Source organism: Zootermopsis nevadensis, unplaced genomic scaffold (genome assembly GCF_977971745.1).
Source record: "Zootermopsis nevadensis isolate Lab colony 2312 unplaced genomic scaffold, Znev_1.0 Znev_ptg000022l, whole genome shotgun sequence".
Taxonomy (NCBI): domain Eukaryota; kingdom Metazoa; phylum Arthropoda; class Insecta; order Blattodea; family Termopsidae; genus Zootermopsis; species Zootermopsis nevadensis.
Window position 1 is genome coordinate 7,279,520 of NW_028259154.1, and position 23,904 is coordinate 7,303,423.

Consider the following 23,904-nt stretch of genomic DNA (forward strand, 5'->3'; position numbering starts at 1 on the left):
TTGCTGCGCTCGGACCTCGTTCCTCACGGAGAAGGGTATTGGTCTACTTCAAAGTTATAAGAAAAATTCTTGCATTTTCCCGGTGTCGTCGTAATGGAATTCTGGTATTTTAAGAGCAAGTTAAATAGTTTTTCCCTTTGTATTTCATTTAAATTCGCAGCCTCGTCCACTTTGGTCCGCAGGTCTCGGATAGGGATGGCCCTAGCGTCCATTGGTTCAGTTTCCTGACGGTATCTCAGTACCTGATCTTTCGAGTCGCCTTCACAACTACTTCGTCGAACAATGCGCTTTACAGAATTTTTTGATGTAATTGTGAACAGAGCGTGCTCAATTCAAATAGTTTGGAAGACAATTACGGTGTCAGCATTGACTCAAGACAGTGTGATTCCCCCCACTTCCACTAGTACTCCAGAAATCTTCTATGGAGAAACGACGAGGCCCTGGAGCAGGTATCGTAATTACAGGCATGTCCAAATGAACCTTTAATACTCAGGCATAATTACAAGAAATCATAGATTAAACTAGCGTGATCCAACTGTAGGCCCGCGACCACTTATAATCCGGCCACTGACTTTAAAAGAATAAAATTTACGTTCTACTGGTATAAATTGTTCAAATAATTTGTGTAATTTTTCAAGTAAATATTGTGAGAGATACAAGCTGTTACAGGAGCAAATTTAAAATACTATACAATTCTATAGTGGTTTCTGCACATTTAAATACATTTTGTTTCAGCAATGCAATGGTAATTTGTCATTTCTGTAAGTATTATTAAAGATAACGACAATGCAAAAATAGTGACAGTAGGGATTCTTGGCCATTGGGTCCAACAGAAAAACTATTCTGGCCCGAGGGAGGAAAATAGTTGGACCACCCTGCACTAAACCATACAATTCGCCCAATGAACACAATGTTTATTACAACCAAGGACAAACCTACACCTCAAATGGCTATCTCCTTGGCGACCTGCCGTATGACTTTAAAGCAACGTCTTTAAATGTTCCCATATATAGGCAAATGCCTATACATTGTTTAATTATATTGTATAAATTTACAAGCTGCTGTATTTACTTATATTGTTCAGTGGCATTAAGTGCATTCTCACTTGAGCGATAAATACAGTAGTCAGTCAGCAAGAGCTTGGTGAGACCTGAAATGAATAACTGTAAAAGCCATTCATATAAGATTGGAACCTGCGGTAAAATATTGATATTAACTTCTCCATCCAACTGACAACCAGGTCATTTCAACTTGGCTACTTCCAACATGCAGACTGTGGTTTGCCAGCTAGATGCAAGTTCCTTTGTTTCTAACTCACGCAATAATCCTGAGTGATCGTATGTTCTCCATCACGGTTTGAACCCAAGGAATGTGCATTCATAATATTTAACCTTGTCGTTTTCCAGTTTATCATCCCCTTTAAGGGACTGTAACATTGACCCCATTGGATGCGTGACGACGTCATATAATGAAAAACATTATCGCCCTGATGACGGAGGCAGTATGACCTCTAAAACGTTGGTTAACATCAACCAGACTACACAGTGCAACAACCCAGAAGATAGAAATCTCCATACTCACCGCTGTGAAAACCTCAAATCTTACAAACATTCATATACGAAACATGTGTACAAACCACTTTTAGTACCGTTTAGCATCTCGTATGAGTTGTACATTCAAAAATAATTGTAAAATTGTGAATCTCATTTGTTAATAACATTTAGGCCATAGAAACACGAATACATCTGCAGAATTTGTAACACACTGACATCAGTCAAGCTACGGTAGGTCGATGCACCGTTGTCATCTCTCTGGCAATTTCCGTATTGCCTCACAAAACCATTGTTTGGGGGTGTCTCATACCCACTCCCTGACAGCATCATGTAAGGCGTCACTATTGGGGAATCGGCGACGACGCAGGGTATCAGTTCGGACACTCTTTGAATCATTTGCGGAGTTCTTGATGTTCTGGGACGACCACTGCTGGATCCCTTTCTCACTGTTTCGTTGTCACATGCGAAGCCTGTCACCCAACTGAACACAGTTTGCACGTGCAGTCACTGGGGTTCACCGTGCTCCCACACCCACCCTATTCCCCCGACCTGGAACCAAGTGACTATGCCCTATTCCGTGAGATGAAGAATCCCCTGCGTGGTCACCGATTCCCCAATAGTGACGCCTTAGATGATGCTGTCAGGGAGTGGGTATGAGACACCCCCAAACAATGATTTCGTGAGGAAATACAGAAATTGCCAGAGAGATGACAATAGTGCATCAACATCCAGGGAGAATATGTGGAACAGGCCGAAGTGTAACCTGGGAGCCACAACCATCAAGGATCACATAATTCAGGTTAGTCTAAATCATTTGTATACGCCCCTTGTATATGGAGATATGTGGAAAGGATCAGAAGGAAACATGGGAGAAATGAGGGCAGGAAATAAAGGTGTGAAAGAGTTAAAGGAAGAAAGGTGGAGAAGAATGATGATAAGGCAGACAAATAAGATGGAAAGGGAGACAAGTATATGGGAGGTAGGAGAAATAAGCACAAAAAAATAAATTTTGGTATGGACATTGAGACACTGGTGACTACTCCAAAATATGCCTTTCAATTTCCTACAATTGATAATATCAACACGGCAGACAAACAAACTTGTGATGTGGGATCAACACCGGTGCTACTTGCAGCAGGACTATACAATGACATAAGGTCACAGATTTTCAAAAATACAAAGCTTTATAAAAGTAATCTCTTATATAATGTAAAATAACATGATGGTTCCATGAAAGAAAATATTTCAACTTGACCAGGATCTGATCCTGTGACCGCACATGTACAAGTCATGTTTGCTGCCACAAACCTAATGAAATTTCTAATGTACTGCTGTTGATTTAATTCCTTAAATAAGACAGTCAGACCACTTGATTTATATAGTTGGAAAATAAAGAAGTTTAACTAAGATAAAGGATGTTTTTTTTAATTATTGAGAATTTGCAAAGAATGCATGCGTGTAATCTGGTATGATTACACTTTTCCAGTCTTGTCATTATTAGAGCTACAGACTTCAAACCATTTCAATGGAAACTGAAATCATGAAGACTTATAAAAATATTTTATGGATAACGAACTCCTTTAATTAATGTCATAATTTTAATATGCAAAACAGGATAAGGAGAGTGGCTTGGTAGCTCTTTTTGGATAAATGAACAGTCTACACTATGCATCAGGTCAACAGTTATACAAAAGTTGTGCAAAAACCAAATCTACAGCCTACTGGAAACATCAGTGACAAGACAAGACCGCAGTTGTAATGATGTCATCACATTGCTTTTGTGGTTGTCTAGAGTAATATACCAACAACTTATATTTCAGGATCCTTGAACAAGACACAATGAAGCTGTCTGGGCGAGACAATATCAATTATCACAGGTGGCATTATTCTGCAGATAACATGTCACCAATATAGAAGAAGGACTGTTGCATGTCATTATGACAGTCAGTATGCAAAGCTAGGAGACAGAAGAGTCAAGTTGGAACTTGGTATGCTTAACTGATTTGAGTTTTAACCCACATTGTACAATGAATTTCTTGAAGAAATTTCAAAAGACTGATAACATGAATTTATTTTACAAGCATAAAAATCAATAATTTGCTATAATTTTCTGTTGTACAGTACTTGAGAAAATGTAACATTACAGAAACTATGCTATCAGCAACATTTGCTCAAAACAATTTAAATACAAAGAAACAATAAAATTCTAAATAATTTATTGAAAATAAAATGTTGATATGGAATACTGTGCACTGGATAACCACAGACTGAAATAGGCATTAGAAACTCTTAATTTATTGTAACAGGCAGGATGAATGTAACTAACCTTCAACTTCAACAGCCACATTAAGACTGCACTGTTCTACTTCCTCCCCACATTCAAACCTTGCAAAGTCAACCAACGAGACACCTGAATCTGCTAGAAATTGTGCTACTGTTTGGGATGGATCCAAAAGATATTCCTGGTAGATCATACATTTCTCTTCATCAGAGTTGCATGTCGGGACATCTTCACCTTCTACTCCAATCTTGCTTGGGTTCATTCCTGGCAACATATATACAAATGAACTAAATTCCTTAATTTAATGTGTAACACAGGATTCACACTGAAGCAACAGGAAACAAGTAAAAAGTGATACATGATACCATACTGAACACTTATGGAATTTCAGTGTACTTTAAGGAATACAATCTTCTTTATAATCAAAGCTCATGAGGTTAAATTATACTGTGGTGCTCTGATTACCTATAATGTGCTGACAAAACAGCCTTCCAAGCTGATCCTGTGGAAGCTTCACCACAGTCTCCTGCTCAGTAATTTCTGGTAATGTCTGCTTGAATGCGACTAGGGCTCCATATTTTCCAAACAGTACTTTGTTTGTATTTTGTGGGGCAGGGTGTGTGTACCCTGCTACAAGAATGCCCTCATTGGCCTGGAAGCAGTAGGCACGACGTAGAAATATATTTTCTCCCACACTTCCCATTAATAGAGCTGTGTGGTCAGACAGTAGTTTCCCATCTTCACCCGGTAGCAATTTCAGCTGCTCTGAATCAAGCCCTATCTGCAGGCAATTCATGTTTTAATATACTGGTAATCATTTATCACATTAATTTTAGATGATAAGTCATTGTTTTGTTCAAAGAGAAAGCTTAGACACATGTTAATAAAGCAAAATGGGTTAGAGTAACAGTGAAGGTGCATACTGCAAAAATGTAAAGTCTGGTTATTTCAGGTTAAGTTGATGTAAATTATTTTCCTGAAGTGGGATCAGCATTGTATGTTATGGTTGGGATGCTGTACTCTACTTGATTAATCATTTTAAAATCCAACTTCAAATTACTGCTCGATTTATATGTATGGTTTATGACAAACAGTATATTGTGGGGAAACTGCAGTATATTAAGGATGGACTACTACTACTACTATGGCGTAACAGCCCAAAATCGAGCCCTAGCCTCCTCTAAGGATGGACTAGCACGGTTTAAAATGTAACAATGGTTAGACAACCAGCAACTACTTTGTAAAAGATGATTCACAAGTGTGGAAAAGGCATAAGAAAGAAGGTCAACATACTTGCTGAGCCCCACCTTATATGCACATTACTTAACGTATTACCTTAACAAATGAAGATCTTATATCCTGTTTGCTGATAGCAAACTTAAGACAAGCATTGGCAACAGAATCAACCAATGTTTGGAAAGTCTTGTTCCGGGCCACAAAATCTGTTTCACAGTTCACTTCTACTATGATTGCAATATTCTTATCTACTGCTATTCCAACCAGGCCTTGAGCTGTTGGTCGCCCTTCAAGTTTTGTTGCCTTGGACCACCCAAGAGCTTGTGCCTGCTCTTGTAACCACTTTTCTGCCTACAACAAATTGTTTCTAATATACTTTTCTACCATGACTGATTTTGGCAGATTAGTAGTAAGAACAGATATTTCCGATACAACTGCGGTTAATTTGTACCTTATCCATATCATTGTCATATAGTACGAGAGCTTTTCTGCAGTTGGCAAACGTGTACCCCGTTTTCTTCCGAAGCTTTCCTAAGACTGATTTGTTTACTGAATTCCAAGATTGTCCAGAATGAAGAAACCGCATGAAATGCCTGCAAATCATCTGTTAAAACAAGTGTGAATGACGTCACTTTAAATAATTCTATAAACTATTAGGTAGGTCTTCATATTTAAAAGTAAGGCTAACAAACGTATCATTATAATGCCAATTCAATCTAGAACGTTTACCTTAATCTTATGCAAAAGCTAATACACTATGCAAGTAAAAGGCCTCAAAACAGCTGTAATCTGCACATCACAAGCGCGTCTACAACTGACCCACGACCAACATGATACGTGCGATACCCAGCTCACACGGATACCAATAAACTATGTGGGCTGGTGAATATTCGTAAAGTATTTTTAATTACTATGTTTGTGATAAAGACTCCTGAATTTTCAATGTGTTTCTTTCAGCATATACTGAAAACATCGAGATCAAGCGATATCCGAAAACTTCTAGTAAGTGCCAACCACTCACAAACGATATCATTGGTTACAACGTATAGCTAAATACCAACCTCACATATTGGTAAGTTGTGCCAACATAGGTTCAAGCCATATACACAAAGAATTTCCCCTTGTAACCTCTGTGCTGAATATCGCTGCCGTTTTAGGGCAACCACGACAGACGTGCTGAACGTCATCCACGTATACTCGTGGGTGTCCAAAGTCAGCCTTTGGTCGACACGTGCGTTCCAGGTTTCCGAAACGGTATGCGCGGTTTCCCGCATCAGCTAATTTTGAACCTAAACTCCCAGTTAGTGCAATCAGCAAAGAGCAGAATCGTAAAATCCTTATGAATTGTCTGCTGCTGACCAGGGTGCCTAAGTCAGAATGCAAACACACCTACGATTACAATACTTGTAACTTCCGGACGTAGCTGGTGGGGAGTATTGCCATCGAAGTACTACGTTTAACACTTTCGTGAGAATATTTATTGTGGGCTTTGGTAGGTGTCGCAGGACCCTCTTCGGAATGCCGTTTTGGCCCAAAGATTTTGTAGTGCTGATTGGTGAAGCGGGCTGCTATTCAACAGAATTTATTTCATGAACACGTGAAAGAAAGAGGTTCTGGTAACCATGTTCAACACCTACACATAAGGCTCCGGAAACTCGCCTCACCACTTTTACCTTGAAAGTGGTAACTGAAATTTTTGTATAAACGTAGATAATACTTAATATTCGACGTGGTTCATATCCAAAATCCGAAGTTTCACAGTAGATTTACGTTTCGGAGAACCGTTTTCTCGAACTGTTACCATGGAAACCGTAGCAAACAATTTAAGGGAAGAACGGTGTAAGTCTTTAAATGAGCAACCATAATGCAAGTGGAAAGAAAACAATATTATATTGCTGGTATTAGTGTGGATTCATTTATCAATTAATAATTTGTAGGATTTGAGGTTTTCACAGTGGTGAGTCTGAAGATTGCTGTCTTCTGGGTTATTGCTGGGGAAACTACCATACTTGCCACTGCTTTAAGGTAGGTTTTGGAAAAGGTGTCCTCAAGCATCCAAACCCTGAAACACATAAAAGCATTGTAAACATGTTCTGGTTGTAAATTTTGTATGTAGTGGACTGCTGTGTTTGTACAGAGTGATCAATAAGTCACACTACCCATTCCTGACACATGTTCTGTTTGTCACAAAATAAATTACATTGAAACTGGAATACAAAAGCAATATTGTGTTAAGTGCTGGACATGTCCACAGCTGCATGCATATATGTGTATCTATTTCTCTGCTTGTTTGTGTATCTGCCTGCCCCTCTGTTTGTATGTCTAGAAACAACACATACCTTATTTCTTGTTCAAGTTTATTTCCTGTGATTTCATGCATGGCATTTCAGAGCTTGTTAAGCACATGGAGTAGGCTTATAATAAAAATAGAGAGGAAACCTATTGGTCTAAATGTACCTCCAGACTTAAATGCTGAATTCTGATTCCAGGGAAGAAACTTGAAATTTGTCATTCACCACAAAATCCAGAATGGTCCACTGACATCCTTTAATATCTTGAAGTTTTTATATTCCAAGAGCTGTAATTTTTTCCATGTGACCATTATGCCATAGTCATATTTTGCTCTCTCCCCCCCCCCCCCCCCCCCTTTCACAAGGTGCATGAAATACAAGCATATGTGGTCCATTCACTGCAGTACCGTGTGCTATAACATTGATTTAGATACTAATGCAAAACAAATGAAATGTTACCTTTGCAATGATCTTGCCTACAAACTCTGAGATAAGGAAGTGACACAAATATTTTGGATCACATTATAATTGTGCACTAGTGTAAACATCTAGGAAATTATAATATACTTATATGACTGACAACTTGATGCACTCCCACAATTAATATGAAAATATTTGTTTTACATGCTATATATTTTAAGGATTTTGGCTCTCAAGATATGCAGTACCAGCAAAGTTTTTAAATATGTTTACTGGATATATTTTTATTGTTTTTTACTACTATATATATTTATATTCTTCAATACCGTTGTAGCCATCACCAATTTCCCCCCCCCCCCCCCAATCCATATACACACAGACACATACAGACATGCACACATACACAACATTCATAGGGCTCTAAGTCAAAGTGCTTGTGTGACTGCGCTGTGAGTTCTGAGCTGTATTTACACACCTGGGTCCCACTGTTCATATTCCAATGTTGTACAGTTTTACTGTGACCTTCACTCATATAGTTTGTGACTTCTGTAGTTGTTTTGACTTTAAGTAGCGACACATATGTTCTCCTGATGATGGTTCCAGGTGGGATGAAACATGTTAGAAAGTAAATAAGTAATCTTTAATATTTCTGCTTGTATTGGATAGTTTTATAATTGATACTGTGCTAAATATAATGGCACAATAACTTCATATAACTATGCCTGTGATTATGCTTCACTCTATTAGTTGTGCAGAGAGAATTAAAGGAATGTAAGGTCTCTGAACTGTATTGAGTATACTGAAGAGCTTTATTAACATATTGTGGTCAAACAGTTCTTGCCCATAATTTTCGTATTAGACCACAGACAGAATTTACACTGATTGTTAATTGCTTTTGACATGGTCATGCTAGGTTGTATTTTACATATATTTTCATACAGGTGTTGTGAATAATGCTCTTTTGTCATATCACCTGTGAGTGTATTATACTGCCTTCATTACTGTGGTCTATATAAGCTATTAAATAACTGTGACCGTCCTATTCTCCTTTCGGGGAATTGCCCGGCTCAGTTGTAGCCTTTGGTGATAATGGGATTTATGGGTTAATTTTGGAGCATAGCTCAGATGAGCATGATGCTTGTCATTAGGGAATATTGCATGGAGGAGTATAAGCTGAACGCCAGCGAGGTGGTTTGGATAGTGGCTTCCAGTAAAAAGTCCCGTAATTGCAGTGCAGAAATAAAAAAACACTTTGTTCAGACAACTAACACAGTAGTTTATTTCTTTAGTTGACGGCCACTATTTACTGAATCAAAGGACAAGAATTAGTCTGTGTGTGTCCTTGCTGGAATCCAGGACCAGAGTGCCCCCGGTATCCCAGCGTCGCCGGACTTTCCTTTCCCCAAATTTGGAGGTCGTTTATTTCAAAATTTGAACGAATGCTCTGATCACACCAGCCCTCACTCCACGTGGACTTTGGACCTTCCAGAACATTCGCTTCAAACCCACTGGCTCTCACTGCTATGGCGACTACAATTGTGTATAATGACACAGTAGCTGTTTTAATTACTTTACAACTTGCAGGTGGGCCATATGAAGTTTGCTGCTGGCACCCTGGCACCATTACTTCCAGCTGAAGACTTTCTCAAACAGCTGGTCCCATACAAAACCACACAGTGTACCTTCACACCTTAGCAGCTGGGGCTTGAACCCAGAACTGTACTGTCACACAACCCACCATTGAATCTTCTCTTACTGTTCTGTGGTTTCTTTCTAGAAGAAACAACTAAAAATGGCTATGCAGAAACAACCTAATTCTTCAACCAAATGCTCAGTGCATAACATAAAGAGGCAGTCATCAAAACTACAAAAGATAGTGCAACCAGATGAAAGTAATTTGACGTTTGAAGAGTTATTTTCCCTCCCGAAAGCAGTCCTTAGACCTCGTGTTCCTTTTCATAAGAAAACTAAATCACAGTTGCATAAAGAGAAGGAGGGTCAGGTAAGAACTGTTGATTATGTTCCTTTATACATATTGTGAGAAGAAGCTTGTAAATTAAAAGTTTGTAACTCCGAAAGATTATTTACTCAGGTGTAATATTTAGAAGTTATTTAAATATATATTTTCCTTGTTAACTAAATGTACACAGACTTTGTTCAATATGAAGTGTGTTTACGTTCTTGGCAGTCTGATCAATAGTAATGTGTGTAAATTTTTATTATGCATGATCTACCACCAGCACTGTACACTATGCAGTATTTTTAAAATTGCTGCTTTGATCATGAAAATAATGTGGTAGTTACTAAGCAGTTAAATAACATCAGTAACCATGGTAAACATCATTAAAAGAAAGCTGCTAATATGAGACTTTATAAGCATAGTAAGCCAGAATTAAAGGCTGCAAAAGTTTAGATAATCAGAAACCATTAAGTGTAAATTTAAGGTGTGACAATCATAGAAGCCACAAAAATAACAATAATTTAATCCCATAATATCATTAAAATAAGGCTTTAAAAAATAATTGCAGCCAAATTAAAATATGATGAGCACTTTTCCTTGCTTAAAAAAAGGCAATGGTAACTTAATGCAATGTTAGTTTGGCTGAGACCACAAAAGAGAATAGGGTTTAAATGAGTTAAAGAGGAACTATGAAGAATTTAAATACTTCAGTTAGAGTGCAGTCTCTTTTTCCTTATGAATGCTATCTTCAAAGAGATGTAAGACAAAATACTATACACATCCCTCATCACACCCACCTCTGCCACAGTTTTCTTCACTTGTAACATACAGTATATGACTAAAGAGTCAGGCAGTACTTATTTCCTTTTCTCCTGTCTATTAATATTCAGCAATTGTTTATAATTATTAATTATCATTACATCAGAGTTCATAGTCATTATATTATTTCTCGCATAGCATTGCTTCATGTAACAAACATGAACCAATGCTATGTGAAGTAAAATTGTAAAAAAATATATGAAGGAAGTTCAAATTTGACCTAGAATTTGATAAGAGCATGTCAGTTAATCATATTGGTCAGACTTTTTCCCATATATGTACACACTTCTAGAGTCAGAACTTTTTAGGAAGAGTTTGCATTTATTGGAGAGAAGTGTAAAAACCAGAATTCTGGGTCAGTTTCTGACTGCCCACATATTTTATATTTCTTGGACACTGACAACAATTTTTTTATTTTAGGTACACCATAAGTCATACATGGCAATGCGAAAGGAAAGGGAGGAATTTCGCAAGAAACTTGTTTATTTTATTTTTAAGGAAAATGAAGAAATACCGGAAACTTTTCAAATTCCATCTCGAGAGGAGAAGGAAGTCTTGAGATACTATTATTATATCCATAATGGAATCAATACAGTTTATGTACCTCCACTTGAGCAAGCATGTTTGAACAACATATATTCACAGATATCAAAGAAACTCCAGACATACAGTACAGTGAAGGAGCAGCTTACTGAGGAACTGAAGGAAGAGTTCTTGCTAAGTGTAAAGAAAGCAGCTGTAGACTTTGTGCTTCAAGAACCAAGTGAGAGTAACAATCAGATAAAGCAGTATGACTCAATTTATAGGCAGGAACTGAAACAGATGTCCAAGACATGGAGGCCTACATTTGAGAGGAATTTAGCAAAGATACAAAAGAATCTGCATACAGTGAATCCTTGTTTGGCAAAGGTCCTTGATCTTTGGTACAAGTCTTTCAGGTATGCACTTAAACCTTTTTAGTCATAAAATTTATTACCATCTAGTGAACTGAAGGGCTATGTATGGTGGGGTTTCTTACACCACCGCATGTTGCGTCCTCAGGTTGCAGATAGAGGGATGGCCTCCAGGTATGGAGGTTAGCTGCGAATATGTTGAATAAGCAGTCGCGGACTGGTCGAGGGGAGGTCCTCCAACTTGGGTGTTGGATGTAAGGCTAACAACCTTTACCGTAAAGAGGGTGCGATCCCAGTGGACAGTTTCACATTTTTCTATGGAAAGGGGAATGATAGTCATCAGTTAGGGACGGTTTTTTTTGTTCATAGCAGAATTAGGGCAGCAGTTAAGAGAGTAGAATTTGTTAGTGACTGGTTGTCTTACGTAATTTTGGAAGGACGTTGGTGTAACGTTATTGCCCTTAATGTTCATGCCCCAACTGAGGACAAAAGCGATGTTATCAAGGATAGCTTTTATGAAGAATTGGAATCAGTATTTGATACATTTGGCAAGTATCACATGAAAATTCTGCTAGGAGAATTCAATGCAAAAATTGAGAGGGAGACCACAATAGGTAGCAAGAGTCTGCATGCACTTAGTAAGGATAACGGTGTCAGAGCAGTAAACTTTGCTACCTCAAAAGTTTTGATTGTAAAAGGTACAAAATTTCCACACCGTGATATTCATAAATACAATTGGACTTATCCAGATGGTAGCACACACAATCAAATACATCATGTTTTAGTAGATAATAGAAGGCAGACAAATGTAATTGATGTGAGGTCATTCAGAGGAGTAGATTGTGACACTGACCATTATCTGGTGGTAGAAAAGTGGGGGAGCGGCTTTCTGTAAGTAGATGAACTAAGCAAAATTTTGACACAGAAAGATTTGATTTGAAAAAATTAAGTGAGGGAGAGGTAAAGGAGCATATCAAGTTCATATTTTGAATAGGTTTCAAATTTTAGAAACAGATAGAGATAATGAAAGTGTGGACATCAAAAGGGAATGGGAAAATATCAGAAACTGTATCAAAATTTCAGCCAAAGAGAAACTAGGATACTGCAAGAGAAAGCAAAATAAACCATGGTTTGATGAATGTTCAAAATTAATAATTTGAAGGAAACATACAAAATTTCAATGGTTGCAGGACACAAGCAAGTCAAATATGGATAATCTATGTAACGTGAAGCTAGTAGAACCTTCAGGAATAAGAAACGGGAATACCTGAAGGGCTATATCAGGGACCTGTACAGAGGCATTAATAATTTTAAGATAGGATATGAACCTCAGAGTAATTTGGTAAAGGATTATAATGGCAATTTGCTTGCAGATCCAATAAACATTTTGAATAGGTAGAAAAATTTCTTTAGCCAGCTCTTAAATGTTCATGACACAGATGATGTTAGACAGATTAAAATACATACAGCTGAACTGTTAGTGCCAGAACCTAGTTTAGATGAAGTTTAACTAACCATTGGGAAGTTGAAAAGTTATAAATCTCCAGGTATTGATCATATTCCAGCAGAATTAATTAAAGCATGTGGCAAAAGGTTGCATATGATTGAAGATGATGAAGATCCTTAAGCTTATACTGTTAATTTGGGATAAGGAAGAAATGCTACAAGAATGGAAGGAATCCAGGACAAAACTGAGTGTGGTAATTACCAAGGAATTTGTCTGCTATCAACCTCATACAAAATTCTATCAAACATTCTTTTGGCAAAATTAACACCATATGTGAATGAAATTATTGGGGATCAGTGTGGGTTTAGATGAAACAGATCAACAATTGATCAGATCTTTTGCATTCGTCAGATACTAGAGAAAAAATGAGAGTTCAGTGGGACCATACATCAATTATTTATAGATTATGAGTCTGTTAAGAGAGAAGTGCTATATAATATTCTTATTGAATTTGGTATACCAAAGAGCTAGGGAGTCTAATAGAAATGTACTTAAATGTAACCTTTAGCAAAATTCGTATTTATCTGAGTAAATTTTCCATCAAGAACTGTCTAAAACAGGGAGATGCTTTTTGGTCTCCTTGTTCTTTAACTTTGCACTAGAATATGCCATCAGGAAAGTGCAAGATAAGCAGGAGGGTTTGCAATTGAATGGGACACATCAGCTATTGGCATATGCTGATGATGTTAATTCATTGGGTGATGATATAAATACAATAAAGACGAACACAGATGTTTTACTAGAGGCTAGTAGACAGATGGGGCTAGAAGTAAATTCAGAAAAAACTAATTACATGTTAGTATCTCATCACCAGACAGGCAGGCAGAATTGTCTTAGAGTGGATAATAAATCCTTTGAAAGGATTACAAAGTTCAGATATCTGGGAACAACAATAACAAATTAAAATTACACTCATGAGGAAGTTAGGAGGAGATTAAATTCTGGAAATGCTTGCTACTTCTCAGTTCAAAATATTTTGTCTTCCCGTCTGATTTCTAAGAACCTGAAAATTAAAGTATACAAAACAATAATCTTACCTGTTGGTTTGTATGGGTGTGAAACATGGTCTCTCACTCAGAGGGAGGAACATATATTGCAGGTGTTTGAGAATAGGGTGTTGAGGAGGATATTTGGGCCTAGGAGAGAAGAAGATAGGGTGTGAAGAAAATTACATAATGGCAAACTTTGTACTCCTCCCCCAGTATTGTCAGGGTGATTAAGTCGAGAAGAATGAGATGGGCGGGGCATGTGGCGTGCATGGATGGGACAAGAGGTGTGCACCAGGTATTATTGGGAAGCCTGAGGGATGGAGACTGCTGGGGAGACCTTGACGTAGATAGGAGGATAATGTCAGGCAGGATCTATAGGAGGTAGGAGTTGAAGGAAACTGGATTTTGTTGGCCCAGGACAGGGTCCGGCAGAGGGTTTTGGTTAATTCGGTGATGAACCTTTGGGTTTGGTAAGCCATCTTGTTAGTTAGTTAGTGAACTGAAGGGAGAGAGCACTTTTTACATTTTGAAAATTTTAGCCAACACTACTATGTCCTCTTCCATCTACAAATCAAGTCATAGTTAGGTGAAGTGGTTACAACAGAATGTATTGACACTATATAATCTAAGATATTAAAAAAGTATTGATAAATAAACTACAAATAAATAAACAATATATGCATTTACTTTTCTTCTCAAAATAAATCTCTCTTTGAAGTGGCAGGTAATTGTATAACTAATGGTGGACTTGGGTTTACCATGCTTTCTGTCCTGGGTTTTGGTGGTGAGGCAGATTGAGTGTGAAGTTCACTGCTCTGTTACATTGTGAGCTGAAGTAGGTATGTGTACATTTTCTTCCCCAAAACATTTATAAGCCTTCATGGTGTCATTCTTGGGTGCAGCGATAACTTTGCTGTGCAATAATAAAGTGCATGCAGAAAACTGTATTAGGAAAACTTTTATTTGTAGTGATGTCATACATATTTCTAATGTTGACAGTGAAATGAGACTTGTGGATGTGAAGGAAATTAGCAAGATTGGTGTTGCTTTTGAGCTGGCAGAATTTCAGGCACTGGTCTCCACACACATTGATGCAGCCAGGGATCATCTTAAGACACAGTGGTTTCCAGCCATTGAGAACATATTATTGCTGGTAAGTGAATTAATAGTTGTCAGGTAATTGGATGTACTGTGAATATATTTACATGATGGATTAAGTAAAAAGTCCCTCAGTCTGAAGGAACAAAGTGCTAGAGAAAATATAATGTTTTTGACTCTAAAGCTATTGTCAGATTGGCTGTATGTACAGCTAAATTGGTGACCTGCCATACAAGTCAGCATGTGGAAGAAGAAATAACACTATGGAGTATAATAGAACATCACCTTGTATCCATCTTGTTCTGTCAAACATGGATGGGAAAGGAGAAAATTAAATTACTTAATTTAGCTGAATTTGGCAGTATCAGTGCCAATGCATTTAGTGTGAACTAAATTTTAAGTTATTGTTGTATTTTTAATTTACTTTCTGAAATTTATAGGAAGATCAAGAATGTTGTCTGCATTTTTGGGGTTAGAATTTGACATAATTGTTCGTTTCTTATTGCTTTCTTTGTAATAATAACACATTTCAGACAACCCCATTTTGTTCTAATTGGGCATATGTTATTTCAGCTATACATTGAGAAATGTGGCCATAGCATATAAGAGAGTGAAAGGGGAGTAGAGGAAACTATGTAACAGGGATCTTGATGGTTTGTACTCTTTATATGATATTGTTAAACATATGAAGTTGTCCCTGTGTTTAAGGCATGAAGGCATGAGTGGGTATGGAGGTAAAACTACTTGCATTCTCAACCTTGGTTATAGAAGTTTATGAATTATCAGCTTCATGCTTTGTTTGCTTTTATACCCAGATAAAGAGCCTTCATTACCCACTGAATAGGCCCCAGAGTTATCCTGGTTGTGTCAAAATATTACTCTACCCCTACTGGTATTCAAACCCAGGCTATTATTACAGGAATGAAATGGAATCTATTTATAAAGTCAATGATACCAACAAAAAAGTTTAACTCATTTTTGTATACTTTTCTAAATATTTTTGAAGCTAGTTTTCCTATTACATATGAAAGTATAGGCAAAATAAACAGTGACTGGATCAAAGTAATAAAAGTATCTTGCAAGCATAAAAGGAATCTGTTTATCTACAATAGGAACAGTAATGAACCAAATCCAAGAACATTTTATATTAAGTATTGTAAAATCCTGAATAAAAGAGGCAGAAAAACAGAATTACATTAGACTTGTAGCAAAATCAGACAATAAAATAAAAACATGGAACATAATAAAAAGGGTGACAGAAAAAATACATTTATCAGAACAGATGCCATCTCTTCTAATGAACGATGAAAAAGTAAAGGATCCAGGAATAGTGGCTAATGCCTTCAATAATTATTTTCTAACAATTACTGAAAGCTTAAATTTACGTCAAGCAGGGACAGATGATGCTGTTTCATTCTTAAAAGCTGCATTTCCTGTAAAATTTCCCAGTCCTAATATTATTCCAACCACTGAAACTGAGATGAAAAGTGTAATACAGTCCCTCAGATCAAAAAACTCATCAGGTTATGATGAAATAACAAGTAAAATTTTGAAAGCTTGTTCAGCCTTAATTAGTCTTCCTTTAACCCACATTATACACATTTGTAATCACTCATTATACACAGGTATTTTTCCGGGCCGCCTTAGGATATCAGTAGTATGACTGCTGTATAAGAAAGGTGACAAAACTAGTGTGACAAATTACAGGCCGATTTCACTGTTAACTACTTTTTCTAATGTACTTGAGAAGATTATGGACAATAGATTAAGTAATTCTGTGCATACTAACAACATATTGGTCCCAGAAGAATTTGGCTTCAGGAAAGGTGTATCCACCGAAGATGGAGCATTCAAACTAACAGACAATGTGCTAAACTCTGTTAACCAAAAACTGCATGCTGGAGGAATTTTCTGTGATTTAGCAAAAGCTTTTGACTGTGTAAATCCAATTTTGTTGGATAAATTACATTTTTTGTGGCACTGAAAGAATAGCAGCACAATGGTTCAGATCCTGTTTAACAGATAGAAAACAAAAGGTCGAAGTAAAAGCTCCTAAAACAAACAGAGTTTTTTCTCAAACTGGGGAACAATAGGAGTTCTCCAAAGGTCAATTTAGGGCCCTTGCTTTTAATATGGAATGGGGGTTAAAACACTTGACCCCCCCCCCTCCGCGGGGGGGGGTGTTAGTTTAGTGTCTTACTCAAGTCATTTGTTTACTCGGCATTGTTGTGTTGGTACAACAATGCCGAGTAAACAGATAACGTTTCATTGTTTGATGACGTCATTTTTTGACGACATCGATAAATCACAAATTTTTATATTTGTTTATTTGTAGTGTTCTGTCTGACAACAGGTCCATATATTATGAACAGGATCCTTCCAACCTCTTCAGGTTGTCAGGGACCTGCTCATACATATATACATTCTTGGCAGAGATGATCAGAAGTGGTTTGCCATTGCCTTCTTCTGTGTGTGAGTGGAGTAATTGTTGGGATGCCACGGAGAAACCGGGGAAGCCCCCGGAGGAAAACTCCGTGATGCCTAGACCACGGCCTTGCCCAACACAAGTTATAAATTTGAGCACCACCGGGAATTTAACCCAGGACCCCAGGCTTACAAGGCTAGTGTTCTGACCACTAGACCACCGTGGCAGGCAAATTTTTATAATAGATACACAAATGACCTTCCTCCAACAATAAAAACAATGAATACTTTAACAGAACCCATAATATTTGCTGATGACACAAGTGTCAATTTATAATAAAAATCTTCATGATTTCTGTTTAACATCAAACATAGATCTGTCTCATATGAGTAAATGGCTTATTGCTAACAAGCTGGCCCTAAATCTAGATGAAACAAATATAATAAAATTTATAACAAATAACTCACCACTATATGCTTTAAGTATTGGTTATAATGGAAAGTATATACAAGAGTCAATAAATACAAAATTCCTGGGTTTGCAAATTGATAATCACCTAAATTGGAGGAATCATATTGATAAACTGATACCTAAGTTAAGTAGAGCATGTTGTGCAGTTAGATCTCTGTTGCATGTCAGCAATGCTGATGCACTCAGATCAGTATATTTTGCCTATTTTCACTCCTTAATGAAATATGGAATAATTTTGGGGGGTAATTCACCAAACAGCAAAAAGATATTCGCTTTACAAAAGAAAATTGTTAGATTAATGGCTGGTGTAAAACCTATAAATTCATGTAGAAGTCTATTTAAGAGATTTGAGATCTTAGCTCTTCCTTATGAATACATATACTCATTAATGAACTTTGTTGTAAATAAACAAGAACTTTTTCAAACCAATTCTGCTGTACACAGTGTCAACACAAGGAATAAAAATCAGCTTCATAGACCAGTTGCCAACCTCTCATATTTTCAGATGAGTGCATTTAATGCAGGGATCCAAATTTACAACAGTCTACCATCAAGTCTCTCAAGTCCTGTGAATAAAAAGGAGCAATTTAATGTAGCATTAAAAAGATACTTAATTACACACTCCTTTTACTCTGTCGATGAATTTCTATTGTTTACAAATCAGTGATAACTTATCTTCGGTATGTAATGGGTAGATTTATTTGTAGCTTATCATCACTTTAGGTGAACCCTTTGTTGTGTTATGTGAAATTTATATAATAGTATGAATTGTATAAAGTGAAGCTTTCGCATCAACTGAAGTTGATGAAAGGCTTTTGGGCTACAAGCCTTGTCAGGTGGCTAAATGGTGAATACACCATATTTTATGCCAATGTTTCAAGAGCCATCTCTGCTCTCATCCTCGGCAGCAGGGCAACTTCAGCCGGACCTTGGTGTTGGACAGGGCATGAGGATATGTGGACCGGCTCATAAAAGAAGCCATTGAAATCCGCCTGCACAGCAACAACTTCAGTAGGGATGATGACGTCACTCTGAGCCGGGCCTGGTATCATGTGACAAAATTGCTGTCCGCCTGGAAGGTCAAGCCAGCGAGAGTGAGCACTTGACCTTGACTGCCGGTTTCTATTTGTCAGTGCGAAACAAAGCAATGGATGGGCCACCAGCAACACCATGCTACTACCTGCCGTCCATTGCCAGTTCCCATCAGGGAGCACGCTACAGAGGACCAGTTTGTTATGCAGCTGCCCTGAGGATGAGAGCAGAAATGGCTCTCGAAACGTTGGCACAGGATATGGTGTATTCACCATTCAACCACCTGATGCGGTTTGTAGCCTGAGAGTCTTTCATCAACAGTATTAGTTGTACTTTATAATATGTATTGTATTATTATTATGACTTTTTCCGCATCCTATTGTCATCTGACTATCTTATGGATCCATGGAATGTATTAAAGATGTATGTGTGTATGTATTGTCTGTCACTTTACTAAATGAGTTATTACAGTGAGTCCCTTGTCACTACATCATGGTGCATCCACAGGTTGAGGATGGTGGAGAAGGCCTCCAGGTATGAATAGTTGTGAATATATTGAATAAGTAGTAACAGAACTTCAACAGGTGGTCCTCCAGCCTTCGGGTTGAGGAAAGGGCTAATAACTCTTCATCATAAAGAACCAGCATGTTACAGAAAGTTGCTTAGGGCCTCATAGGGTTCTTAGGAACACAGAAACATACCTCTGGATTCCATAAAAGGTAGGAAATTTCTTGACTAGCTGAGTGATTGTCAGTTTCTCAAGAATGACTTTCCTCTATCAAGTTACTTAGCATGATTTGAATTATTTTAATCAATAAATGAAACAGTGTTTCTTTGTGCTAGGGCAAGAGAAAGAAGCTGTTGCCAAATCCAGATTTTCCAAAGAAGATGTCCCAGTTTTATAATTGCTTGGCCACTATTATGACCTACCAGTTGCAGTCATTGTGTCTTGACTCCATTGTGGACTTAACAGACTTCATCTGTGATGTGGGGGTGAGATTTCCCAGTATTAACCCATTAAACTAATCATGGAGTTCTGTTCTGTTTTGTTTTTGGATGCAGAATGCTATGCTGCAGTACTGTGTTGCAGATGGGATCATTTATCCATATTAATTTCACAGTGTAGAGAGGTCTGCGGTTGATTGTCTTTTATTTTCTTAATGATGTATTGAACCTGGCTAAATATTTTGTATTATAATGTGTCACTTAGCTTTCAAAAAAGTTTTGAAATTACACATAATTTAACACTTCTTGTACATTTGCTCTTTTATTGCCTTTCTATTTTTAGTTTCTGAACAGTAACTTTTGATGTACTTTTATAATTAGTCCAAAACATCCAGGCTGGAGCATTTGAATAAAAATTTCCTTGGATATTATCCATCCTCTAGTAAAATATAAAATGTAAAACGACGTTTCAGAGATGGGACTCTATCTCCGTCTTCAGGTTCCTACACAGTTGGGCCCACTAGATAGAGCTAATCCCTATCTCCGGACAAAGTAAAAAAGTGAAAGTCCCGGAATAAAAGACATCACCACACCATCCATCCGAGGGACGTAAAAGAATAAATAGAAATAAAATTTGTTAAACACGATAAAGCCAAATAAAACAAAAACTGGAGCAGATATGCAAGGACCTCCAATATAAATGTTATCAAAGCCAATATAGCATTTCTTTAGTTGATTAATACTATATAAAAATCCCTTTTTATTAATTATTTTACAAAAATGTCTTGCAGAAAGAGTTTACTGTACATGAGAAAGGTTACATTTTTTCTAGAATTTGTTTGACACATGTATTATTATTGACCATCTCTACACATGTATTGTAGGTATATGCACTTGTACCTATTTGCACATGTCCTAATATCTAATTTATCATGTTTCAGACTCATGGGTCTGCCTTCAGGTATTCTTTTCTTTTCGCAAACTGCTTTACTTTTGACAACCACCAATCAACAACTGCCCCTAAATCTTCCAATTAAAAGTCAAAACTATCTTCTTATTAATAACTGATAAAATGTTGTTAGTTTTTCTGGTATATGGTAAAAGCACTCTAAGTTGCATGTCACTACTGAAATTGTATCATCATTAATTGAAACACATTAAAACTCCTGGTGACCAGTATTCTTGTGTGGGTACTAAAATTTTAATAAGAATGCACTAGAAGATCCTGTGCATAAATCAGCAGTTTTAGCTTGTGTTCATTAACATTTCCTTGTGTAATGTTGATCTTATTCATTGAAGTGACTGAAGATTATTATCTGTGTTGTAATGTCTATTGTATAATCTGTAATTACCAAGCTATTGTGGATGTGATTGGTGTACTTGTTGGATGTTAACTTTTTTTTTATTGCAGTTGTGTTTTTGAATTCATTTTAATATTTATATGGAAGAAAATGATGAACAGGAACCATTCAAAATTATAAGAGAGAATATAGATCATGAAATGTTATGACTAGATATTGAGCCATCGAGTAATGTACAATGGGACATCTAATATAATTTAATGATGATAAAAGTTGGATTAAGAATTTTATGATGGTGAAAATAATGGTATTGTTGATGATATAATGCTGTAAAAAATGTAATTTGATAAGATGACCAATCTTTTGACAGTGGTTAATTATAATATGTAAAATTGTTCATTTTGACTTTGTCAATTGTCTGAAAATGCTGTCCCACCATACACCATATAGGTGCATGGGAGGAGATGTGGTATAGCTCCTACTCATTCTTGACCTTGGCACTAGATGCCTTGGCCTTGCTGTACCCCTGGGAAAGGACCCAGGTACCCATTGAATAGGAGGCTGGGTGGGACCTAGAACCGGTTTGGATGGAGAGGCTAGAGGAAAAAATGTCTGCTCTCCTCAGGCATCGAATCCCAGTTGTCCATCATTTACATTATAAAATTATAAAACTACAACCTGATTCAGGTCTGAGGGTAGTTCAATCAAGGGGCCCTACAGATAGGCATTCTGTACTCTTCCCTCCTCTTTTTTACCTAAATATGGTAGCAGAATCCAGATTCTGAAATGTTGTAGTTTTATAATTTTATAATTTAGACATTGAATAAAATCCAAAAGAACAATTTAACCTATTTCTAGTACTTTATTTTTCATATTTTACTTCAAAAAGAGCTCTTATACCCTAAAATACAGTTGTACAGTTTTCATAACTATTAAAGCAGCAAGTAGTATTTGAAGTTTCCAAAATAATGAGTTTGAAGAAAGGCTGTCTTCTGGATTGTAGTGCCATGTAGTCTGGTAGAAGTTACCTAAAACTTAGTAAACTTCTACCAGACTACATGGTGCTACAATCCAGCAGACAGACATCTTCATGTTAAAGCAGTGTCTTTCCAGATGAATATCTACTGATAAATTAATGATGTATGTTATTGACTGAAGTTTTTACTTTTGAAGCTGGCCCCAGCAAAGTCAAAGTCTGTATAAACATTTCAGATTTATTCAGGGTGTTTAAGTTGGGAGATATACAATGCTGTTAATCAGTCTCAGCACATGGTTAAGTAACATTGTATAGGTGCCTTCCTTGGAATTCTTATACTGGGACTGTATAAACAACAGGACTTGATTTTAGATATATGGAACTCTTTCAGTCATTTTAATCCAATCTGTGTGAGATCATATGCAGAAGTTTTACACATTTCTTTTATTGTTCTCTTCTCCCTTTTTACTTCTTTTCATAGCTTATGAATCCAGGGTTCATTGTGAATATATCCCTGAGGAACAAGGTCCTTGTCTTTAAACCATCCTTCAACAGCTACCATGATGCTCTACTACACATGTACGATGTAATAACGTCAGCTGTCAGGAACCTACCCCGGCTTGAAACAAAGGTCTGCATAGACTGGGGAGGATCCCAGACAGTTCTTAAGGTTTGTTTCATATGCTATTACAGATACAGTCTGTCACTTTTTAGGTGTAGCATATATAATACCTGTCTAAGGCCACAGCTTGCTCAGAACATATTTGTTCTCTGTGTAGCCCATCATTCCAGATGCCATCATAGAGAATTACAAAGAGAGAGTTAACACCATTCTAGAAGATCAGAGAATTGGACCTGAGTTGCGAGTTCAAGATTTTGATGATTATATGCACCTTGTTAATGATGAGGTAAGTTTATGTTATTTCATAGAACTGGACAAGTTCTTTTAGAAGTCTGTCTTATATAGGCTAGTACCTTCTTTTATAGAGGGACAAGGTGAGATAATCTATCAAAAGTAGGGCAGTGAAAGAATGGACATATATACAAGAGGCATGCTTAAGAGAAGGTAAAAATGAAGGAGATTTTGTCATAAGACAACATACTCCAGTGGAATTATCAGTAAATGATAATGGTGATGTGGAGTAGAGTGTAAATGTGGTCATTCACTAAGATATGAGATTTTAGTTTCTTGGGGTGGTAAAGATGTTGGTATTCTGAGATGTAGTGCAATATAGACATGCAGATTGATTCCTGTATGTTTGAGAAACATGCCTCCATATCAGGGCATTACAACTCAGAAGATTAGTATCAATATAAATGAAGATGGAAGTAGATTACAGAGACTAAGTTCTTGCAGAATTTTAAGAAATGAACAAGATGAGATAATATCAAATATCAGGATATTATACAAAATTTGTAATTACAAACACAAGATAATTGAGTTAAATTAAGGGAATGTCTTATGAAGAGGTATTACACATCTATAACTGTATGTATATAAAATAAGCAAAACAACTATTAACATTATAAAAAAGACACTATTGCCATACACATTTCAACCTCAAGAGGTCATCATCAGTGGCATCAAGGAAATTAATTCATTTAATCAAATGTTTTAAACTGGATTTAGAAAATAAATAATGAATAGGGTATTTCACAAAGGTATTTCAAGTGATACTGTACTAAATGTTGTTATTCACAGAAGTG

The 23,904-nt window shown here is 36.9% G+C and overlaps 2 protein-coding genes and 1 long non-coding RNA gene across 18 annotated transcripts in view; 2 read left to right on the forward strand and 1 right to left on the reverse strand.

Moving 5' to 3' along the window:
- Positions 1-3,493, forward strand: part of LOC110830929 (uncharacterized) — a 45,972-nt gene extending 42,479 nt beyond the window's left edge. The window contains exons 4-5 of one of the 2 annotated variants that reach the window (XR_015536359.1): positions 1,407-2,352; positions 3,374-3,493. This is a non-coding gene — a long non-coding RNA (uncharacterized LOC110830929). Of the gene's footprint in view, positions 1-1,406; positions 3,125-3,373 lie in introns of those variants that run through there. The other variant, XR_015536356.1, reaches the window with a different exon arrangement.
- Positions 3,494-3,606: 113 nt separating this feature from the next.
- mEFTs (elongation factor Ts, mitochondrial) lies at positions 3,607-6,344 on the reverse strand. 2 transcript variants are annotated; one of them, XM_022066280.2, is made up of 5 exons: positions 6,132-6,344; positions 5,522-5,674; positions 5,170-5,421; positions 4,300-4,615; positions 3,607-4,098 (listed from the first exon to the last, which is right to left on the reverse strand). In XM_022066280.2, the coding sequence occupies exons 1-5, from the start codon at positions 6,342-6,344 to the stop codon at positions 3,875-3,877; spliced, it is 1,158 nt and encodes a 385-aa protein (XP_021921972.2). In that variant the 3' UTR covers positions 3,607-3,874. The 2 variants fall into 2 exon arrangements, with proteins under 2 accessions (XP_021921972.2, XP_021921981.1); XM_022066289.2 differs by lacking the exon at positions 6,132-6,344 and adding an exon at positions 5,800-6,116.
- Positions 6,345-6,637: 293 nt separating this feature from the next.
- Dhc36C (Dynein heavy chain at 36C) overlaps positions 6,638-23,904 on the forward strand; it is a 111,713-nt gene continuing 94,446 nt past the window's right edge. For 10 of the 14 annotated variants that reach the window (XR_015536350.1, XR_015536351.1, XR_002543404.2 and 7 more), the window contains exons 1-8: positions 6,864-7,095; positions 9,559-9,783; positions 10,981-11,498; positions 14,949-15,102; positions 19,483-19,509; positions 19,819-19,968; positions 22,679-22,867; positions 22,977-23,105. Coding sequence is in view for 11 of the 14 variants with exons in the window: in XM_022066152.2 (XP_021921844.2) it covers positions 9,574-9,783; positions 10,981-11,498; positions 14,949-15,102; positions 19,483-19,509; positions 19,819-19,968; positions 22,679-22,867; positions 22,977-23,105 (1,377 nt within the window). In the remaining 3 variants the exon portion in view is untranslated. Of the gene's footprint in view, positions 6,754-6,803; positions 7,096-9,558; positions 9,784-10,980; positions 11,499-14,948; positions 15,103-19,482; positions 19,510-19,818; positions 19,969-22,678; positions 22,868-22,976; positions 23,106-23,904 lie in introns of those variants that run through there. The other 4 variants (XM_087353393.1, XM_087353394.1, XM_087353398.1 and 1 more) reach the window with 4 other exon arrangements.